This window comes from Gossypium hirsutum, chromosome A01, assembly GCF_007990345.1.
Source record: "Gossypium hirsutum isolate 1008001.06 chromosome A01, Gossypium_hirsutum_v2.1, whole genome shotgun sequence".
In the NCBI taxonomy this organism is placed as follows: domain Eukaryota; kingdom Viridiplantae; phylum Streptophyta; class Magnoliopsida; order Malvales; family Malvaceae; genus Gossypium; species Gossypium hirsutum.
The window spans coordinates 98117073-98137407 of NC_053424.1; the positions used below are offsets into that span (position 1 = coordinate 98117073).

General features: G+C 35.8%; 1 protein-coding gene across 1 annotated transcript; it reads left to right on the top strand.

The window, feature by feature from the left end:
- The first annotated feature begins 1485 nt into the window (after nucleotides 1-1485).
- LOC107917163 (uncharacterized) lies at nucleotides 1486-2028 on the top strand. The gene is made up of 2 exons (XM_016846540.1): nucleotides 1486-1599; nucleotides 1711-2028. Exons 1-2 carry the CDS (start codon nucleotides 1486-1488, stop codon nucleotides 2026-2028), a joined length of 432 nt encoding a protein of 143 aa, XP_016702029.1.
- The last annotated feature ends 18307 nt before the right edge of the window (nucleotides 2029-20335 follow it).

Below are 20335 nucleotides of genomic sequence, written 5' to 3' on the forward strand. Positions count from 1 at the left end.
CCTTGAAAGATTGAGGCTATTTTGGATTGGTAGCAGCCTAAAACTGTATTAAAAATTCGTAGTTTTCTGGGATTGGCTGGGTACTATCGAAGATTTGGAGAGGGGTTCTCATTGATTGCTGCACCCTTAACTAAGTTGTTACCCAAGGGCGTGCCATTTAACTGGACTGATACGTAGCAAGAGAGTTTTGAGAAGCTCAAGAAAGTTCTGACTAAGGCCCCTGTCTTAATTCAGCCGGAGTCTGGGAAAGAATTTCCTGTCTACGACAATGCATCACACGTTGGTTTGGGTTGTGTGTTGATGCAAGAAGGTAAGGTGGTAGCTTATGCATCTCGCCAACTTAAGACTCATGAGGTGAATTACCCAACACATGACTTGGAGTTGGCCGCAGTAGTGTTCGCATTGAAAATTTGGAGGCGTTACTTGTACGGTGGGAAGTGTATCATTTACACGGATCCCAAGAGCCTCAAGTATCTCCTCACTCAGAAGGAGTTAAATATTAGGCAACATAGATGGATTGAGCTGCTTAAAGATTATAACTGTTTGATTGAATACCATCCTGGTAAGGTCAATGTGGTGGCTGACGTACTGAGCCGTAAGGCTATGTTTGATTTGAGAGTAATGTTTGTTCGTTTTAGCTTATTTAATGATGGTAGCTTGTTAGCTGAACTCCAAGTTAAACTAGTGTAGACTAATTAAGAGTAAAAAGTTGGAAGATGAGTCATTGGGTCTTCGATCCCGTTAGATCGAGAATGGTAATACTATGGATTTTGGGCTGAATAGTGACGGGGTACTTTATTTCTGAGGCAGAATTTGTGTATTTAAGGATACTGATTTGAGGTAGACTTTACTGCGGAGGCATATAATAGCCCCTATGCTTTGCACCCAGGTGGAAATAAGATGTACAGAGATCTCCGTGAGATATATTGGTGGTCGGGTCTTAAGCGTGAGATTACCGACTTTGTAGGAAAATGTCTGACTTGCCAATAGGTTAAAGCGAAACATCAGTTGCCTTCTAGGTTGCTTCAGCCGGTTAAGATTCCACTGTGGAAGTGGGAAAGAGTAACTATGGACTTTGTGAGCGGGCTACCCCCATGCCTTCTAAGAAAGATTCAGTATGGGTCGTTGTGGATCAGTTGACCAGAACTGCCCATTCCATACTGGTTCGCACAGATTATTCGTTACATAAACTAGCTAAGTTGTACATATCTGAGATAGTGAGACTGCATGGGGTACCAGTTCCATAATATCTGATAGAGATCCTCGCTTCACGTCTCGGTTTTGGAAGAAGTTACATGAAGCTCTAGGTGCACGGTTGGACTTTAGTTCTGCATTCTATCCTCAGACAAATGGTCAGTCAGAGAAGGTGATTCAGATACTTAAGGACATGTTAAGGAGTGTGTAATTGATTTTCGAGGCAGTTGGGAGGATTACTTGCCGTTAGCAGAATTTGCTTACAACAATAGCTACCAGTCTAGCATACAGATGGCACCTTACGAAGAACTATACTGTCGTAGGTATTGCACTCTGTCATGTTGGACTGAGTTGGGTGAGCGGCGTGTTCTGGGTCCTGAGCTAGGATCTAATACAGAAGATAAGGTTAGATTAATTCGGGATCGATTGAAGGTAGCATCAGATAGACAAAAGTCATATATGAATCTGAAGCGTAAGGAAATTGAGTATTCTGTGGGAGATTTTGTCTTTCTGAAGGTCTCGCCAGGGAAGAATGTACTGAGATTTGGGCATAAGGGAAAGTTGAGCCCAAGGTGTATTGGGCCTTACCGCATTTTGAGACGAGTAGGACCAGTTGCCTACCAGTTAGAGCTACCTCTAGAATTAGAGCAGATTCATGGTGTGTTCCACGTCTTGATGGTGAGACCCTACCGCTCTAATCCTACGCATGTGGTACCGATTGAGGAGATTGAGGTTAGACCAAACCTGACTTTCGAGGAGGAACCAGTCCAGATTTTGGATCGAGAGGTGAAAGTCTTGAGAAGGAAATCAATCCCATTAGTGAAAGTTCTTTAGCAGAATCATTGTTTTGAGGATGCTACGTAGGAACCCGAGGAGGTGATGCAACAGCAATATCCTCACCTATTCTGACCAGGTAAATTTCAAGGCCAAAATTTTCTTTAAGAAAGGTAGAATTGTAAAGCCAAAAATCCCCAAAACCCCTGTTAAAATTATTTTTATGTGTTTGTGTCGTGGATGTATGTCTACCTTAAGGGTTTAATGCTCTGGGAGTATCTGGGAAGTCATGGGTTCAAGCATTGGCATGAGCAAAATTTGTGCTTTTACTTGAATAAACCCTTGTCTCTAGCTAGTAGACTTTTAAATTAATATGTGGGTTGCATGACATAAAAAGCTTACTGGTCAAGGGGATAGTGGCGTGTTATTTGTTGCTCGAAGATTGGGGTTCGAGTCTTGCTACGTGAAAGTGCATTTATTTTTGCTAGCGGCGGTGTAGGAGGTTGTAGGGCTTTGGGTTGTTGAGTGAAGTAAGGGATCATGTTAGCTGAAATTGAGGAAAAGAAAGGGGGATCAAATGGTGATCAGTTTGAGGATGTAGTGGAGAGATTCTAGGAGAGAGTTATGGGTAGTTGAGGTGTGTGGAAGTGGTTGCCGATTGTGGGAACTCCCTTATGCCAATTTGGCCTTAGACTATGGGTGCTGAATATTATTGAGTTTTTACTCTTTTTTTTCGGTAGCTATCTCCCCTTGTGCTCTTTTCACTCTTGAGATTTTTGTTGCTTGTTTTGATAGCCTACTTTTGCATGTGGCCAATCGAGTACGTTCCTCGATTACCTACTTGGGTTTTTTCCTCTAAAAATTGTACTTTGATTGGTCAACCTTTCTCTCTGAATCACTCTTCTCCTTTTCTGTTTCTTTTGGCCGAACATATTTTAGGCTTCCCCTCTTCTCTCTTGTTTTTCTCTAAATCGTTTCTCTTACACTCTCTTCTATTTGGAACCCAAGCCGAATATTGCATTCTCTCCCACCCAATTGGTCATCAACTTTTACCCTCTCCTTGGCCATTAGCTGAATATCTACCTCCTTACCCTTTTCGAATCTCTACTAGCTCCCTTTCTTTTGGTTCTGAACCAACACCTTTCCTTTCATTGCTAGTTGAATCTTCAAGCATCTCTCTCTACCCCTATTGTGTTTTGGCTTTTGAAGTGGGTCCTTGCGCAATCGGTTAGGGGTCAAGTGCAAGGTTCTTTCTCCCTTTCCATCACATTCGTCCTCTTCTTCCCTCTTTTGATTTGGTTGAAATAACCTTGTTTATTAACTCTCCCTTCTGATGTTTTCTGCTAGGGAGAAGATTGTTGCATCTCGTGCCTCAGAATTAAGGTGTGTTTTGGGGTGTTGGCCAAATACTACTGTCCCTCACTCTTAGTCTTCGCTTTTGTTTGCTTTAATTCGATTTCAGGCTATTAGTCAAAAATTTTGCTTGAAACAGATTGTTGTATCTCGTGGGCCAGTAGGGCAATTTTGCAATCAAGTATGTAATTACATTGCTTCAACCGTAAATCGACAAAAGTTGGAAACCATTACCATTAATGCTGCACGGGCGTGTGTTCGTTCGTGTGGTCATTTGAATGCATAAGCACGAGCATTTGATCGTAGAGACCACCACGAGCGATTTTATGGGCTTAGGTTGCTTTGGGCCACGTTAGGCCAAAATGGGCCATGTGGGCTCTATGGGCTTGTGGCCCCACACGAGTAAACTACACAGATATGTGGAGATTGTTGGGCCAGACTGTGTAGTTCATACGGGTGTGTGGGCAACATGGGCCGGGTTATGGGCTTTGTGTCTTTTTCACTGTTCGATTGTTAAGGTCGCACGAGTCGCCCAAGACGACTGTGGACCTACTGTTGGTGGGTAAGTATACTTAGGCCCTATATTGATGAAATGACCGTTATACCCCTAATAGGTAAAATGATTGATATACCCCTATGTGATGTGTGGCTGTTTGAGCCTGCCATTGTTACTGTATATACATTTATTTTATGTTGCATTGCATGGGGTGGGATATATGATTTTGGAGGAAGTGTGCTGAAAGGCTATAAGCCTATTACTGGCAGCTCTGCTGTAAATACTGTTTTAGTGCCTCTACCGGTACTATTTGGTGCGTAGGGTTGGGTGGGTCAATTTTATCCCCACATGGTGTGTACGGTTGGTAAGGATATGGTGTGTACAGGATGGACTGGGTAGGACTCTTGTTTGCATAATGTACTGACATGTTACGGGCTTAGGCCCAGACTATTACTGTACTGAAACGGGCTGAGGCCCAAACCGCTACGGTTACTGAAATATGTTAAGGCCTAACTGGTACTGAAAGGGCTTAAGCCCAAATCGTGTTTGCTCTGACTATATGCTTTTGTGGATTTCACACATTGAGTTTTCGTAAACTCACCCATTTGTTAACTGTGCAGGAAATCCCCAGGCTTAAACGGATCGAGGCGACGGAGGACTCAGATGTGGCCACTCGACGTAGTTTTCTTTTAATATTATAATAAAGATTTTATTTTGGGTTTTCATTATGTAATAAGGCCCCTTTAAGTTTGGTTTTAATTTGGGAATTTATTTATTGATTTTTATCTGACAGTAGTAGGATTCGGGTTTTCAAGAAACTATAAACAAATGTTTTCCTGAAAACACCACGTTTATGCAACACATGTTGAGAGTTTCCGCAACAACCATTATTTTAAAGTTAATAATAATCTAATATGATCAACATTTTGCTAAAACAACTTGAGTTTTCACAGTAAACAAATCATCCTAAAATTTTGGTAAGAACCCAAAGAAGTTTTATGAGATCAGATTATTACGGAAATTATGTTTTGAACGACACTCCAATGTGACATTGCAAATTCGGCCATACTGTCTGGGCTGGGTTTGGGGTGTTACAAATTATGCTTTGATTTTGGATTAGTAGGGATGACCATTAGGGTGGGCAAATTGGCTTTGCAAATAGTCTATTTTTTTCCACACAAGGAGAGACACAGGCGTGTGTCTCAGCCATGTGTGACACATAGTTATGTTACACGGCTGTGTGTCCCCTAGGGTAGTCCTACAATTTAAAATCAGTGTCGAGCACGGCTTAGACACACGGGTGTGTCTGGTGGCCGTGTGAGGCACACAACCTTGGCACATGGGCGTGTATGGCCATTTCGAGGGGTATACGGGCTAGACACATGGGCGGGTGGTTAGCCGTATGACCCAAGTCAGTTTCAACCATGGCCAAGGAACACGGGCATGTCTCCGGTCGTGTGGTACAAGTCAGTATATATACCCTGTTTAGCCACGGCTTAGACACACAGTCGTGTCTAATGCCGTGTGAGGTACACGAACTAATCACACGGGTGTGTGACCTCTGTAACTTTGAAAATTTGTTAAGTTTCTGAGAAATTTTGTATGTGCTCGGTTTAGTCCGACCCTTTCCTAAAGCATGTTTAAGGTCTCGATGACCTAAGAAAGGGACTTTGAAATGATGTTTGACTATGATGCTATATTGTGTGGATGATATTTTTGAATTGATTATTAAATGTTCTGATATGTCCAGTAATGCCTCATAAGCCTAGTCCGAAAACGGATACGGGTTAGGGGTGTTACAAGTCCCTATTCGAATTTATCATACATTTCTTTTTTAGTCTGAAACATGTTTTTTGCATAACGATTAATTCTAATAAAATCCTTCTCATATTCAATAATTGTTATTCTCCCTTTCTCAGATACATGAAATCCTTCTTCATCTGTTCAACATACACCTGGTTAACACATTTTTTTCTAAAATTTTCTGAAAAGAAGTCCCAACCAATCATTTGCTTAGGAGTTGCACTAACCAAGGCTTCCCACCATTAGTAAGCTTCTTCTTCTAACAACGATATAACACATCAAGGACTATCCCTAGAAGTGCAGTTTATTTCTTTATTACCCTACACAGATGAGATACCACTGTTTAGCTATAGTGGGATCATCACCTTTGTAACCAAGGAACTCTTTGGAACCTTTTTTCTGAATTTCTCTTACAGGGGCAACCTTAGGTGGAGCCACAGTAGGTACTGAAGGAGTAGGGTGTCTGGAAGAACCACCTTATGCTATGGTTACTGTGGCTATTTTGATTGAGGCTCTTGATTTTTTCCCACAAATTGATCGAATAATTGTATCATTATAGTGAAAAACACAATCTTGAATGCATTCCCTTCATTTTCCATATTATTAGCAGTAGTAGTATGTTCCTGTGTAGGCATGTGATTTTCCATTTTGTCATCTATGGCTTCTTTAGAACCATTAGAAATTTTCTTATGTCACTATAAAGAAAAATTAACTTAGCTAAAAACACTAAAAACTAAGCTAAAGGTGTACGATGCATGATGGAATGTGACAAAACCATTAGCTTTTCGAGAATTAACTGAACCTTGACTTGATACCAACTTGTAACAAGCCAAACTTGATCCTTTAGGAGGATCCGGATGTAACTTGTCATTAATCAGAAGTCATTTGCTTAAACAATTTCTGGTGTAGACATTATAAAATTATAGTGTTTGAAATAAACCATTAATAAAATATGGAAAATAAAGTATAAACCAAATGGTGTACGAAATTTCAGGAATATATTTTATCAACCCAGAATAAAAATACTTTTAAATCATTCCATAAATTAAAATGAAACTTCATTGAGTCATAATCCTTCAACATGAGTCTTAATTACAATTTCTTTCCAAAATACAACCAGACATCACCCCATTATCATGCATAATACAAAAAAACAAGTCTCATAGTAGCAGATGTCCTCTAGCATAGTCTAACAGAATGTCTGCCTTCAACAGTAGTCCTAAGAAGGAAAAGGGAAATAGAGTAAGTTCAAAAGAGCTTAGTGAGTTCTAGAAGAAATCATAACATCAGTTATTATTTATTTTGGCAGATCCTTTTAAGGTTTTAACACAATCACACAATTCAGCAGATGGCAACTACCATTCATGAACAAACAATACGCTAGTTTACTATTCCTTTGGCGTATACAATACGCTCACATGACCATTCAGAGAAAACTTCTTCATGTTAGCCACATACCTAGATCTATAGTCAGATTCATATCATTCAATCCATTCTTATTCCGTTGGTTTGTAACCTTTGTCGTGATTTGCCAGTCTGGTTTGCAACATACATTTGCTTTACCAGATGCTACACAACCATTTTCATGTATCGCGGTCTGTCAGTTCAATGTATATTCCATCGAAGGAAATGCCATGAATAAACTTCCTTAACATCATTTTTGTGATTTAGACCATATCATTCATGTTAGAAGTAGAAGGTAGTGGCTTAAGCATGAAGAATGATTATTACACTTTAACATAGACATCATAAACCCAGACAGACAACTCTGAACAAACATTTTTCATATACTCATATTTCACTTTTGCAGAGCATAAGAACTTACCTTACACAAAATATAACACAAGAATATTACTCACACGGAAGTAAGAAGGAACTCAACAACATACAACAAAGTCTATAAAGTAGGACCTTTGCCTTTTTCACTCGGTCCTTCAATAGCGTATTAAGCTAAAATGTGGATAATTACACTTATTAGATCATTACTCCATTGAATCCAAACATGCATGCAAGAAACACTAACATATAACCTAAAATTAAGTAGTTGCCTTTCTTACATAAACCTAGAATCAAGAAGTTTCCTTTCTTACATATAATTCTAACACTTATCTATGCAGAGCTAAAATACATAAATAACTATGAAAATATCCTAGGGTTCATCAGTATTTACCAGAGAGCTAAAATAATGTGAGAGTTGATTGAATACAGAGAACCCAACTTTAGTAAGGTTTTTGAACTTAAACTTTGAGTGAGAATGTAGATAAAATCAAGAAGAAGATGAATGCAAAGAAAATACAAAATTTTATCGGTGAAGACACTGATATCATTATATACTTAAGCACGGAGACAAGATTTAGTGGAAGGATCAGGTTATTCCACTAACACTTTTGATTTTTATGATTAAGTGTGCGTATCATAATTTAAGTCTTATCAACTACAACATCATAGTTCCATTCTAACCAATTCTCATTGGTCTAATTAAATAGTCTTATAAAAATAATAAATAAATCATTGAAACTACAAATTTAACGGCTTCGCCAAAACATCTAGGGTGGCATATACTCAACAGAAGAATCCACCAAACCACAAATCTCGCCCAAAATGCAGACTTCACTGAAAGATAGAATTCACTAGTCGGTTCATACACAGAATCCCATACTTAGCCACTGCTAGTAATTTACTTACTCAAAACTACATTTAGGACAATAAACAATAACCAAAAATAGAGATTTCGCAGAGCAAGTTGTTACATAGTGCCTGATACAACATGGACACTAATACGAAGTACCTGATAATATGGTCATCGGTACATAATACCTGATAAATATAATCATAGCCACATAGTGCCTAATAAACCCTAATGACATGTCATTTGTGTTCTAATCATTCATTAAGTTCACACGGGCCTAAATTCATTTCCCATGTTCTTTCCATCAAGTTAAGATAGTCACATATACAATATGGCTATTAAACATTTCATATCATCTTTCAATTCATTTCAAATACATATAATTACCATACTTTATAATTTAATCATTCAATCACAATTTCAATATTTATTTCAAACATTCACACCAACATATTTATAAAAAACACAAACATAAATATGTATTAATCAAAATGAACCTAATATGAACTTACCTAAACAAAACACCAACGAACACAACATTGAATACTATTCAACAGTTTTTCTTTTTCCGCGTTTATATATCAATTGATCCGTTTTTTGATCTATATAATAATTTAACTCAATTAATAATTCCAAGCACCTTATATTGTCTAAATATATATGCATATGACCCTTTGTTAAATTTTTACAATATTTCCCTAAAATTTTACCCTTTATTCAATTTAGTCCCTAAAACCAAAACTTACATATTTTTTACAATTAAGCCCAAGATGTAACACCTCAAACCTGGCCAAGTAGGTCCGACCCGAATCTGACGTGCCACATTAGCCATTAAAGTGACTCTCTGTTAGCTCCTAACCTAACCTCTAATACACCAAAGGTTCACAATATGGAAGTTGTGCTAAGTTCTCATTGTAGTGGAATGTCATAATAACATGCATAAGATATCAAACATGTGAGCATATAACACCAACGTGAAAAGCAAAACTTCAGGTTTCGCAACAAAGACAAGTACATAAGTACAAGTAATTAGAATAATACAACAACATTAGTTTGCATACAATAATATAGGTTTGTATACTAACACTCATATTAGGTCTACCAATTGTCAACAGGTCACATAGTACCTAAGTTTGCAACATGCATTATGGTTTCACAACTAAAACATACTTTGTAATAAAGGAATTGTACATGCATGGGTTTCCATACTTTAATAGGGTTCACAAAATACATAGGCTCACATATTTTGACTAGGCTCGCTAAGACTATAGCTAATAGGGTTACACATGTAATTTTTAGGGTGGCAAACAAAAAAGGGCTGTATGCATGGACACTTCGCATTAAAACTGGTTTGCATAAGAGTGCAAGACAAACCTTGACAAAATTAAGAGATAATATCATGGCATGCATGTAAGGTGGGTTACTGAAACATAGACTTTATTCATGTTATAAGAGATAGGGAAATATTATAGTGATTAGTTCCCATAAACAAAAGAAATTAGAAGTAGAAAAAAATGAAATAAACTTAATGAAATCAAGTCTAATAATTGAAGCAATATTCAAACTAGTCTAATCCCAAAAAAAACCACATCGCTTTTTTCCAAGGTTCGTTGTTATTAGTTCTAGGTCTAGCCTTGCTCAGACCATTTGCCTCACCTTTGCCATTCACGACCCACTTACTTGCGCAATAAAAGAGGATTGGGTGAGTTCATTGAGAACTCAGTGAATACACAAATGGCATCAATGTATACTTAAAAATATGGAGTTTAAAATAGAAATAAGACTTAGTTTGAAAAATCATGTCGCGTGTTGGGTTTACGGTTAAAGTTGTAAGACCTAGTTCGCCTTTTTGCCTGCTTCTCAGGAAAACATTTAAGTTTGAAAAAGTTTTGCATGTAGTTATTGAAAATCATACTTAAAAACTTGGCTTTTTCTTGTTTGAAAATAAATCCTATATAGCATGTACATGCTCATATACTTGTCTTATCAAAATGGTTGAGAAACATAAAATATGATCTCGCCCTTATCTTAACACACTTATCTTATCTTTGTTGGATATGCGAATTGTAATATCCCTAAATTGAGTCTAGAAGTTTCGAGTATATTTTTCGGGTTCTGAGTGTGAAACAAGGAATTTATGGGGTTTCTAGTAATTTTTAATTTAATTTAGGAGATTAAATTCATCTAAAATCGATTAAACAATAATATGGAAAAATAAAAATATTTTTGGAAAATTAATTTTAAAGCAATTAAATAATTATTAGTGAAAATAATTAATTTGGGTCTAAAAAGAATTTTAAAATAATTTTTATTAAGGGTTAATTTGAGCAAAATTATGAATTAAATTGGGTATAGTTGTAAAACAAGAGAAATTGTAGAGTATTTATTTAGAAAATAAACCTTAAAATTTTGAATTTTGGAGGGAAATGATTAAATGCTGAAACAAGGGAAATGGGGGAGTGACCATTAGGCTAATTCCCCAATTTTTAAATTATGGTGGGTTGTTTCATCAGTTTTAAAAATAATGCATCTAGCCTACTTTTCACAACATTTACATCATATTAGAGAGTTATAAATTTCTTTTTCTTTGCATGGTTTTAAAGATCTATCATTAGAGAATAGATCCAACCATTTTCTTTCTTAAAATACTCTCTTTTCACCTAAAATTATTATCAAAAGTAGCCAAAATATTCTGAAATTTCTCAAGATTCTTGAATCAAGATTTTTAATCAAAGGAATTAGAATGAGTCAAAGGTAATTATTATTTCTAAACTTATTTTTATGATGATTAATTTGAGAGTCAATTACATGATTTTTTATCAATGTCATCTTCTTCAAAAGCTTAAGGTGCTTTAACGGTGGATCCTGAATTTTGAGAGGAAATCCACAAATCAATGGATGTTCTAACTCAAAATGGATCTATTAGAAGGTTTTAGTCTTATTTATAAAGATTAAACATAATTTGTAAGATAATTTGAAGAAATCTGAATTTCAACATCTTTATAAATCGATTTTTTGGATTTTTGTGAAATTGATTTAAATGTGAAATTGATGCTTAGTTTATGTGTAATTGGTTTAGTATTGATGTTTGGAAGTGATTGGGAGAGCTGGAGAGGTCGATTTTGTGAAGAATCGAGTTTTCGACTTGATGTTACAAATCCGGTAAGGTATCTTTGAGAACAAATTTTGATTAGCATAGTTAATTAAAATTCTTGTTTAATATAGCTTTGGAAAGGTGGTAATGTCTACTTTACCTCTGTCGAAGCTCTGAATATTGAAGAGGACTGAGATAACCAGAATTGAAGCTCGAAATTGCCTAGTTGATCACTTGTTGTGATAGAATAAAATTGTCTGGGGAGTGTTTCCAAGGGCAATTTGGTAAATTGACCCTCAATTATGTTTAATTAGTACCTTAAATAATGATTAAAATTAATTAATTATGGATGAATGGTTGATTTTGCAAGATTGATATTAAATGTGCAAAAATTGAATTTGTATTGAAAAAATAAATTGTAAGTGAATTTTTGGGTGGTGTTGTACTATTTAATTAAATTAATTTTAAGGATGATTTTAAGCATGTGTACTGAAAGTTTTGATCATTATATGTTGATGTTTCAATTGGTAATTGATTACGAAAAATCGGCAAATGAATTGCTTGATTTAATTGGATATTAAATGCTATGTTACATGTTACACATAAGCATCTTGTCACATTAAATTAAGCACACTAATGATTGATTTATATCCTATGTTTGATTGAATATATTGGCAACATGCATGGTGGATCCATTGGTTATAGTTGGCATGCCATAGGATTTGTGGGTACTCAACTTTATTTGTGACATTGTGAGCATATGGCTCTAGGTAGACTGATTTGTTTAGAGTAAATAAGGGAGGGCTGAGCATGAGTTTCCACTCAATGGGTTATTTAAGGAACTATAAGGGAGCACGTGCTTTAGCTCACTCAACTTAGTGGACTGTATTTGATATTTATGGGAGTTTAGAGATCCGTTTATCCGACATATGATCACTCGATTAAGCCATGAGAAGTGTATGCCAATATATATTTATGTGTGATTGTTGCTATATCAATTGATGATTAAAATCCATGAATAATTGATTTTTGGTATTGAAAATGCTTATGGAAATTAAATTGACATGTTTAATTATTTTTGGCTGATAATTGGTGAATGATTGGTTGTGAATTAAGCATGAATTGGATGTTAATTTACCAATTGTTTTTATTAACATTCACTGAGCTTTTTAAAGATCACACCCTCACATTCATGCATATATTCATCGAGATTGAGGAGCTGAAGAGCCGAGAAGCCGAGCAAAAGGGTTCCAAGAGATCTACGCTTGGTAGAGACTTTATTACGCATTTTAGACAATGTAGCTCGGTATTATGGAACTTCCAGGAATTAGTTTGATTTTTGGTTCTAAATGGACTTTGGACATTTATTTTGAATGGTTTTATAAAAATTTTGAGGCATGTTTGAGTTTAATTATTGATTTATTTATGGTGTATTGTTTCTTAATAACACGGTGATTGATAACACAGTGTGTGAAGCATGAAATTTATACTAATGATTGTTTAAATAAAGCTTCCATGGAGCGGTTTACTAGCAACTAAGGTATGCCGCTTGTTTGATTTATTCGGTGTTTTATATGCATGAAATTAGTTGCTTAATTCTATTTAATTGAGGCTACTTGATGTTAATAAATTCAATTGAAGTTGTGTGTATATATATGTTAGTTAATCATAGTTAATCGAGTTTAATTGGTCATTAAAATATGCAAAATTAGGTTTTAAAATGAGTTTTTTTGCAAAAATAGGTGTAGTGGTTTTAACACGGGCATGTGGGTATGTGACATGGGCGTGTGGAAAATAGAGCTATCACACACTGGCGCGTGGAATTTCTATACGATTGTGTGCGATCTGTTAAGAATTTTTCCATGACATGAACACAGACATTTAATGACACATTGGCTGGGGGACACGACCGTGTGGGTTTTTGGGGGTTTGAATTTTTGTCTTTTTAAATTGGTATTCTAATTTGTTAAAGTTACTATTTAGTCCAAAAAATTGATTAGTTTAATTAGAGCCTTAGATGATAAGGAAACTTGGTTTTTAGGATTTGTCTCGTAATGGGTAAAATTCATTAGAAACATATTTAATTTGTAAGTTAGAATAGGTCGTGATAGTTTGTATTTGTTACAATTTAGTCTCTAATAGTAAAACTTGACAAAGCAAACGAAGTCAATTTAAGCTAAAATTTTTAGGCTTGCATAATTTTGAATAAAAGAAGGTTGATAAACATTTAGATCTAAAATTAGGGTAGTTTTACCATAAGTGGTAAAATGTCGAAAATTCCCTTAGGTTAAATTACCTAGAAAAAGTTTAAAATTGGCTCATAATTTGCTTCCAGGTTAATAAATAACTAATATACATATAAAATTGAGGTGTTATAAGATCGGGGTGTGTCTTGGGTGGTCGTTTGTCAGAAAGTCAATTAGGTGGCTAATATAACCCTTCGAGTTCGGGCTGATCCATCCCGGTCAGGTTTAGGGTGTTACACGGTTCTCTTTATAGTGCCTCATAATTATGTAAAGAGTCCTTAACATGTCAAGTGCAGCACGAAGCTACACACTCCCTATACACCAACATGTCCATTGGTTGGAGCACAGCGTGATATTCCATTATCTCTCCACATATCACAAAACCTATGGGTGAGTACTCACAATCCTTTGGCATACCAATATATCCAACATATAAGCTCGTAAAGGAGCTCACACAAAATACTTATTACGTAGACTCAAAGAGGAGGTTATACAAAATACTTATCATTTTGAGCTCACATAAAGAGCTCGCAAAACATAACTTGTAAAATAAAAAAATAAAAAAAAACCATACTTTAAAAACATATCTTGAAACATAGGCTCGCTTGGGCATATCATAAAACCTAACTTTAAAAACATAACTTAAAAATAGAGTCTTAGTGTAACAACCCGATTTTGGGCTTATTGGAACAGTGGTTTCAAAACCACCAATCTGAAGTCAGAAAAAGTATTTTATTATTATTTTAGAGTTAAAGCATGTTTATATTAGTGCATGAAAAATTTGGTGAAGTAATTTTAGCGTTTGTGAGCTTAATTGCAAAAAAGGACTAGATCGTATAAAGTGCAAAAGTTTTAATTTGATAGTTAAGGGTGTTAAATTGCAATGTATCATAAATTAGGGGTCTTTAAAGTGAAATTTGGCCATTATATAAGTGATGGCCAATGTGACAGTCTGGTTTAGACTCTAGTCAGAATAGTAGTTTCGGGACCACAAATTCGAGTCCAAAAAATATTTTAATATTATTTTTTGTGTCTGTGATATGTGAATTTGCATCTGTAAAATTTCTGTGATTTAATTTGTCTGTTTTTGTGCTTAATTAGGAAAAATGACTTAATCGCGTAAAGTGCAAAAGGTGCATACTAATTGTTAATGGGGTTAATTGGCTCTGGCTTTTAAATATGGGTCCTTACATGTCAAATTTACCATTTATATTAATGGTGGACAATGATGGACATTAGTTGGTAAAAATTCAATGATATATGCCATGGGCAAAATGGTAAAAGGTGAAATTATGTTAATTGAATAAAATGAAAACATGATACTAAAGCCATTATACCTTTGTTTTGGTCGAACATCAAAAGAAAGGAAAAGATATAAGCTTGTTGAACATTCGGCCATGGTTAGCTTAATTTGGTAAGTGATTTCTATTCAGTTTTTGATATTTTGTACGTTTCTATGATCGTTGCTTCGTGTTCTTCAAAACCCATGTCTGAATTTCTGTTTCTGTTGAAGATTACGAAATGTACCATTGATGATGATATGAGCTTTGTGATATTTTTATATGGATTATGAAAGATATATGTGAGATTATCATACTTTGTTCTTGAATTTTGATATAATAGAGCTACTTGGGTTAATTTGTGAAAATGAGGTTTTGAAGGACTAAATTGTGAATTAAATGTGTTAATTGGGCTTATATGAAAGCTATGTATATTCGACCAAGCTATAGTCTTGGTGAATTTTGCCTATTTGTGATTTTGTGAAAAATGGACTGAATTGTCAAAGTGTGAAAATGTAAGGGCTAAAATGCAAAGTGCCCTAAATATGTGTTCATGGATTATTTTGAATGAAATGAATGATTGAATGGCTGAATTTGAATTGTATTAGATCAAGAACAAAGAAAATCGGACTTTGATCGAGGGAAATCCAAAATAGTTGATTAAACGACTCGTTCTCGTCTAAAATCCATACGAGGTAAGTCAAATTACAATTACATGTTATATTGACTAAGTTCAGCACATAAAAACTGTAATCTATATTGGAAGGCCTTGAGAGCCTGACGAATGAATTCTGATTAAATTCTGATAATATGCTAGTATCTGAAAAGCTCTGTATGTATCTTAAGGAATGTGAACAACGATATGAGAAATCGTGTAAGACTGTGTCTGGAACACAGGCCTTGATTTGAGATTTACGTGTAAGACCATGTCTGAGACATCGAAATCGTATCTAATTTCGTGTAAGACCTGTCTAGGACAGAGGTATCGATACTAAATTACATGTAAGATCACATCTGGGACGTCGGCATTGTACTTGTCTATGAATATCTGTATCGTTTCTGAATTACCTGGTGATAGAGTACAAGATATAGGAATGAATATATGAAATGTATAATTTATATAGGTACGTTTATATCGTACTAAATTTCTGAATATAAAGAACTCTATTTTTGCGAAATAATGAATGTGAAGTATGTATCAATCCATGGAAATGAAATATGATATGTATACAAGCAATGAGCATGGTTAGGCTCATGAGTTTCTATGTGAAATGATTATGAATTATTGCTATAGACTTTTATTATGTGCTTTAATAGTTAGACCATTTGTATTTGGCTTACTAAGCTATCTGTAGCTTATTCTTTTTGATTTCTGTCTGTTTTACAGTTATCGTAGCTACTGAAGGCTCGGGGATAGTCGAGGACTGTCACCACACTGTCAAACTCATTTTTGAACTTTTGAAAGTATAAATATTTTAAGTATGGCATGTATAGGCTAGAAGGTCTAAGTATATAAGTTTTGATATTATATATATTATGCCATGAGAGTTGGCTAGCAAATGATATGTTGTACATAGTTTTGGTTTTTGGTTGATGATGACCAAATGATGCATGCTTGTGATGTTTTTTGATCTAATATGATGTAGTTATAATGAAGCATGTTATGAGCATAGAATTGGTTGAAAATTTACCTACAAATGTTGTTTAATTTTGGCTTGTAGGAATGACCCATAAAGGGGTTGCAAATTGGCTTAAACCAAGCTTGCATGGTGCCACACGGTCATGGAGCACGAGCGTGTCATATGGTCATGGGCTTAAGTCAGTAGCTAGCTAAGTATCACACGACCATAGCACATGGACGTGTCTGTCGGCCGTGGGTGAAAGTCAGTATGTATGCTATGTTGTGGCACGGTTGGTTTACATGGGCGTGTCTGGTGCCCATGGGAGGCACACAGCCTGGTCACACGGGCGTGTGACCTCAACAGAATTGAGAAATTTTCTAAGTTCTAAAATTTACGAATTTGTCCGGTTTAGTTCTGACTGTTCCTAAAAGTATGTTTTAGGTTTTGTAGACCATCATAAGGAATTAATAGTTGATGAATGCATTTGTGTTAATGTTATGTGATTCTGAATTTTTCTGAAATGTTCTGTCTGTCTGGTAATGCCTCGTAACCCTAATCCGATGACGGTTACGAGTTAAGGGTGTTACAATTTAATAGGTATCAAAGCTATGGTTGAGTCGGTTCTAGGACTACCATAGCGTATATGAGTCTAGCTATACATGCCATATATCTGAAACTATGATAGTGTGATGAATCCTGATATTGAAATATGCTTTTATATAGCAAATGGATCCCAATAGAGCTATAGCTGACAATGTAAAAAGCAATGCGCCAGCTCCCGTACAAGGGACAGTGCAAGCTGATTCTCGATCGGCTATGAGTAGCCGTGATGGTGAGGCTAAGCAAGCCTTCTATCAGATGATCAATGATTGGTTCACTCAGTATATTAGAACCAATCCGACTATACCACAACCTCCACCCCCTGTTAATCCTTCTTAAATTTCTGTTATGCCCTCAGTGAATCTGGTTCAGTCAAGTAGACCACCGGTTGATAAGATTAGAAAGTATGAGGCTAAAGAGTTCCGAGCGACAACGAATGATAATGTTGAAAAAGCTGAATTTTGGTTAGAGAATACAGTACGAGTGTTTGATGAAATATCTCTGAATCCTAAGGAATGTATAAAATGTGTCGTTTCACTTTTGAGAGATACAACGTATCATTAGTGGAGAACTTTAACATCTGTGGTTCCGAGTGAACGAGTTACGTCGGATTTCTTCCAAGCTAAATTTCGGAAGAAATATGTCGATCAAAGATTCATCGATCAGAAACGCAAAGAGTTTCTCGAGCTTAAATAAGGCTGTATATCTGTTACTGAATACGAACGTGAATTTGTAAGATTGAGTCAGTATGCTCGAGAATATGTATCGAATGAAGAAATAATGTGTAAAAGGTTTAAAGATGGACTAAACGAAGATATCCGTTTGTTAGTTGGTATTTTGGAGATTAAAGAAATGGTTGTGCTCGTTGAGCGAGCCTGTGAAGTTGAATAATTAAGTAAAGAGAAAAGAAAAGATGATTATGAAGCTAGAGATGTTAGAAAGAGATCTTCAAGTAGATCATTTCAATCTGTCAAAGAAATTTTGAGATGATCATAGCCGTTCAAAGGCTCATGTAAGACTTTCAAACCGAGATCGAAGTAGATCGCATTTAAATTTTAGAGCTCCTGCTACATCTGTTGCAAGTGTTGGGAATGTCTGATCTGAGAAACATGAATGTAAACACTGTGGTAAAAGACATCTGGGAAATTCTAGATTGAATGACCGAGCCTGTTTTCGATGTGGATCTCTGGACCATTTTGTAAGAGATTGTTCTGAACCTGCTGAGCAAGAGAATGTACAGAATCCGAGACCGAGCAACACCTCAGTTAGTGGTAGACCTTTTAGAAAAACAGGAAATGCAAGTGGTGGTCAAAGAGCTGCTAGGGATACTGCGTTAGATCTGAGGCTAGAGCACTTGCCAGACCCTATGCTATCCGATCTCATGAGGAAGCCTCGACTCCATACGTGATTACTGGTACTTTTACTCTTTATGATACTACTATGATTGCATTGATAGATCCTGGTTCAACGCATTCTTATATCTGTATGAATTTAGTGCACAGTAAGACTATGCCTATAGAGTCTATTGAATTCGTAATTAGAGTATCAAACCCCTTAGGAAAAAGTGTCCTGGTTGATAAAGTCTGCAAGAATTGCCTGTTAATGATTCGAGATATCTATTTTCCTGCTGATCTGATGCTTTTACCTTTCGACGAATTTGATATAATTCTGGGAATGGACTGGTTAACTTTACACGATGCCATTGTGAATTGCAAACGAGAAGTCATTGATTTAAGGTGTAAGAATGATGAGATAATTCGAATTGAGTCTAATGATTTGAATGGACTACCAACTGTGATATCTGCAATGAAAGCACAAAAATATGTGAAGAAAGGCTGTGAAGCCTACTTAGTTTATGTGTTTGACTCAAAAGTGGATGATAAGAAAGTTGAATCAGTGCCTGTTGTTTGTGAATTTTTTGATGTGTTTCCTAAAGAACTACCGGGTTTGCCTCTGATTCGAGAAGTCGAGTTTGCCATTGAATTAGTACCTGGTACTACTCCAATTTCTATAGCTTCATATAGAATGGCTCCGACCGGGTTAAATGGATTAAAATCTCAGTTGCAAGAATTGACAGATCTAGGATTTGCTAGACCGAGCTTTTCACCATGGGGTGCTCCTATCCTGTTTGTGCAAAAGAAAGATGGTACAATGAGAATGTGTATTGATTACCGTCAGCTTAACAAAGTGACTATAAAGAAAAAATATCCTTTGCCCAGAATCGATGATTTATTCGATCAGTTGAAAGGTGCTACTGTATTTTCGGAGATAGATCTGAGATCAGGTTACTTACCAGTTGCGAGTAAAGGACTTTGACATTCCGAAAACTACTTTTAGAGCAAGGTACGAGCATTATAAATTTTTAGTCATGCCTTTTGGGTTAACGAATGCACCTTATGGATTTAATGAATAGAATTTTCAAACCTTATTTAGATCAATTTTTTGTAGTATTTATTGATGACATATTGATTTATTCACATGATGAATTTGAACATGCCGAGCATTTGAGAATAATGCTACAGACTTTGCTAGATAAATAGTTGTATGCAAATTTTAGTAAATGTGAATTCTGGTTGTGAGAAGTTGGTTTCCTGGGTCATATTGTATCAGCCTCTATCTGAGTTGATCCGAGCAAAATTTCAGCTATTCTAGATTGGAAACCTCCGAGGAATGTGTCTAAAGTCCGTAGTTTTCTAGGACTTGCTGGTTACTACAGAAGATTTGTAAAAGATTTCTCTGTGATAGCAACTCCGTTGACAAAATTGCTCCAGAAAGATGTGAAATTTGAGTGGTCTGAAAAGTGTCAGAACAGTTTTGATCAGTTAAAAGTTTTATTGACTGAAGCTTCGGTTTTGGTACAGCTTGAATCAGGTAAAGAATTCATTGTTTATAGTGATGCTTCATTGAATGGACTCAGTTGTGTTCTAATGCAAGAAGAAAAAGTTGTTGCTTATGCTTCTAGAAAGTTGAAGCTACATGAGAAAAACTATCCGACACACGACCTTAAGTTAGCTGCTATTGTGTTTGCCTTGAAGATCTGACATCACTATCTATTCGTTGAGAAATGTCATGTATTTTCTGATCATAAAAGTCTGAAGTATTTAATGACTCAAAAAGATTTGAATCTGCAACAGAGAAGATGGTTAGAACTGCTAAAAGATTACGAACTTGTGATTGATTATCACCCTGGAAAAGCAAATGTTGTTGCTGATGCTTTGAGTTGGAAATCGTTATTTGCTTTGTG